The sequence below is a fragment of the Haplochromis burtoni genome, unplaced genomic scaffold, assembly GCF_018398535.1.
Source record: "Haplochromis burtoni strain Fernald_Lab_line unplaced genomic scaffold, NCSU_Asbu1 Contig_1035, whole genome shotgun sequence".
NCBI classification, from domain to species: Eukaryota; Metazoa; Chordata; class Actinopteri; order Cichliformes; family Cichlidae; genus Haplochromis; species Haplochromis burtoni.
This window is the reverse complement of record NW_024583396.1, coordinates 1-3,115: the sequence shown is the minus strand read 5'-3', so window position 1 is coordinate 3,115 and position 3,115 is coordinate 1. Positions and strand designations below refer to the sequence as shown.

The 3,115-nt window shown below is 40.3% G+C and overlaps 1 protein-coding gene across 1 annotated transcript; it reads left to right on the top strand.

The window, feature by feature from the left end:
- The first annotated feature begins 39 nt into the window (after positions 1–39).
- Positions 40–1,264, top strand: LOC102296694 (C-type mannose receptor 2-like). Its single transcript, XM_042216384.1, has 4 exons — positions 40–326; positions 417–761; positions 847–935; positions 1,019–1,264. The coding sequence occupies exons 1-4, from the start codon at positions 161–163 to the stop codon at positions 1,124–1,126; spliced, it is 708 nt and encodes a 235-aa protein (XP_042072318.1). The 5' UTR covers positions 40–160; the 3' UTR covers positions 1,127–1,264.
- Positions 1,265–3,115: the final 1,851 nt, after the last annotated feature.

The window sequence follows — 3,115 nt, the reverse complement described above, 5'->3', positions numbered from 1 at the left end:
GACCTGGACTGAAGCTCAGAGTTACTGCAGAGAACACTTCACTGACTTGGTCACCATCTACAACAACGACATCAACCAACTGCTTGTTTCAATTTCACCAAGGATCGAAGGTTGGGCTTGGATAGGGCTCTATGATGATCGTTACAGCTGGAAGTGGTCCATGGAGGAAAAACTTTTCTATGTTGGCAGCACACATGAATTTATGATCTGGGCTAACGGCCAACCAGACATTATAAATGCAAATGAATACTGTGTGGCTCTTCAGGAACAAACACAGATGGATGATAGACCCTGTGGAGATTCTTACCCTTTCCTGTGTTACAATGGTAGGAAAAAGATTTGTTGGCCTACTTATCTCTACAATTCTATGAGACTAGGCATATTTCAAAATTAATCATTTTCTGAATCTTTCGCAGCCAGCAGTACAAGTTACATCTTAGTGAATGAGAGCCGCTCCTGGTCAGCGGCTCAGTCGTACTGCAGGACATACCACACAGACCTGACCAGTATAAGAAGCAAAGAGGAGAAATCCAACATCACGCTCACTTTGAGTGGATCAGGGGTTCAGTATGTGTGGATTGGCCTCTACAGGGATCCCTGGGCCTTCTGGTCTGACAACACAACCTCCACATTCACTAACTGGAAGTCTTTTCAGCCTAGTAACTATTATCACACTGAGTACTATGGAGCATTTTATTTAAAGACGGGGACATGGGAAGATGGCCCCAGCACCTTCGGTTTCTATTTTTTCTGTTTCACAGGTGAGGTCCAGAATGCAAACACTGTAAGATCCTGTCATCATGTAAAACACTAATGTTTGTGTTGTTATATGTGGTTCATTTTTAGCAGTGACAAAGCAAACAGTGGTGAAAATGAAGCTTCAGTCAGAGGCAGACATGCACAGCACAGAAAACCAGCAGCAGGTTTCAGAGCAGGTCAGCAGTTCAGTCACCAACACAAACTTGACACAAGTTCAAACTATGCTTCATGTTTTTCATCATCTGCACATTTTGTCCAGCTGTCAGGCCTCATGCTGTCAGAAGGACTGACAGACTTCAGGATTCGTTGGAGGAAAGTCCAGAGTTACCGTGACGACCAGTCGAAAGAAGCAGGATGTGGACGGTGACTGCAAAACTGAAGTCTGACTGGACTGAACCACTTGATGTGAAGGGCTGCCACGATTAGTAGACTATAAAAATCGTCGACGACTAATTTAATAGTCGACACGTCCTTTGAAGCTTTGTAAGATCCCAAAAGACGCAGGAATAAGTTGTAGGATTTAAGAGTGTAATAACGGACTGAAACAGAAGATGGCAGCACTGCATGTACAAGGATGCCAGCTGCCGTTAAACCCCGAAGAAGAAGAAGCAGCGTCACAGAATTCATAGCGCAGCCCAGCTCAGTTTCCAACAATGGTGGCAGCTAGTTAGTTTTAATTTACTCTTATTATTCTTTCTGGGTCACAAAATAAACGTATAACATATTTTCAGGTGAGAATGTAGCTGTGTAAACCTCAAATATCTGCTCAGTTTATCAAGACACCGCATATATTCAAAAGCACTTCAATGTTTTCGGAGACGTCTGTTACCCACCAGCTCGATAGCGAGCCGGGGGCAAGGTTCACTAGCGCCGGTGAAAACACCGGACTCCTGGCAGCTGAATAAACGTCAAGCAGACAACTTACTATAAGAAGTGTGAGATGCTCGAGAATATACTCCGGTGTCCTGTTATACTTTAGATAGCAAGGAGCAGACGGCTGAGTTTATTAAACTCAACCGAAACAATCTGCAAATTTTTATTAAAATTTAATAAACTATCATCTTGTCTTTATTTTTAGTTAGCACAGACCTTAAACACTTAAAGCTGTAAGCTAATGATAGTTATATAAGAGCAGATGCTGCTGGTGCAATAAGCTGTACGTTTTACGTCCAGTGGATGATGATCTGATTAGTCGACTAATCGCAAAAATAATCGGTGACTAGTCGACTATCAAAATAATCGCTTGTGGCAGCCCTACTGATGTGTGAAGTTAATAACATGCTGTGCTGAGCTGTCTCAGCCTTTAAATCTTTCAATATTTCAGAGTGTAAAGTTCCACCTACAGCTCATTTGTTCAGCTGTAGTTGTAGTTTGGTAGAAATTCTTTAATCAGAGGTCCACTCACTAGTTTTCGTGATAGGCTCTAGTCTCTTGTTTTTGTTTTTCAGTATGGCTTCCAACACCTTAGACCCTGTCCATCTGTGGACGTCACTGCACAGGCTTTGTCTGTGTGCAGTTTATTAGGATCCATAGTTCTGTTTCATTGTGACAGCAACCTCTGCTGACTTACACAAATGCATCACATAGGCAAGTATACAAGAAGCAATATTTAATGAAACACGTAAATTAAAATGCTAAGTTAGACTCAAGTCCTGATAATTTCACTTCTTTTATTTTGATCTTAATGTGTTTTCTTGGTGATTTGAGCTTATTTTTCTATTAATAAAACAATGAGTCCTTTGTGGGTTTTTACAGAGTAATAAATCAGGTAACATTGTTACAGATCTATAAACATAAAAACTCTTGACAATAAAGTTTTCTGTTTCTTTAGTTTTTTTCTCTCTGTGTACGTTTGAGGCCCGTGTTAAATTCAGCGCTTTTAAAATGTAAAAGACCTGAATGTGATTTCTACAATCTAAAAAAGAGCAGCTCAAGTGGAAACAGGAAGGTTGGGAAAAGAGACCGGACTGTAAACTCCAGAGAAATTTATATATGTTTAGTTAAACTGGTGTTGGGAAGTATAATATATGCATGTTGCTGTTATGTTATATAGTAGAATTGTGTTTGATATATTTATATATGCAAATATAAAATATATAACTTTCTCTTAATGACAGTAAGCGGTCCAATCCCAATGGCCCTGCTCAGATGAGAAGCCTGAGGTCTTTGAGAAAAACTTTCTGTGAGTCTTTATGTCTGCAGACTTTGACTTAAGGCATGACCTGCAGTTTATAGCGCTGTGATGTTAACCACAGGTTAACCACGACAAGCGTTAAAACACAAGACAAAAAACTAAATTTAAATAAGCACGAGAGAAGGAACTAACTCTTAAATCTTAGGGTCGACTTGGGATTGG

Excerpts from the sequence above, each read along its gene's own strand:
- LOC102296694 (XM_042216384.1), top strand. The coding sequence starts at position 161 with ATGGAGGAAAAACTTTTCTATGTTGGCAGCACACATGAATTTATGATC. Across the intron at positions 762-846 it reads CTATTTTTTCTGTTTCACAG|CAGTGACAAAGCAAACAGTG; the intron begins GTGAGGTCCAGA and ends GTTCATTTTTAG. Across the intron at positions 936-1,018 it reads AGCAGCAGGTTTCAGAGCAG|CTGTCAGGCCTCATGCTGTC; the intron begins GTCAGCAGTTCA and ends CATTTTGTCCAG.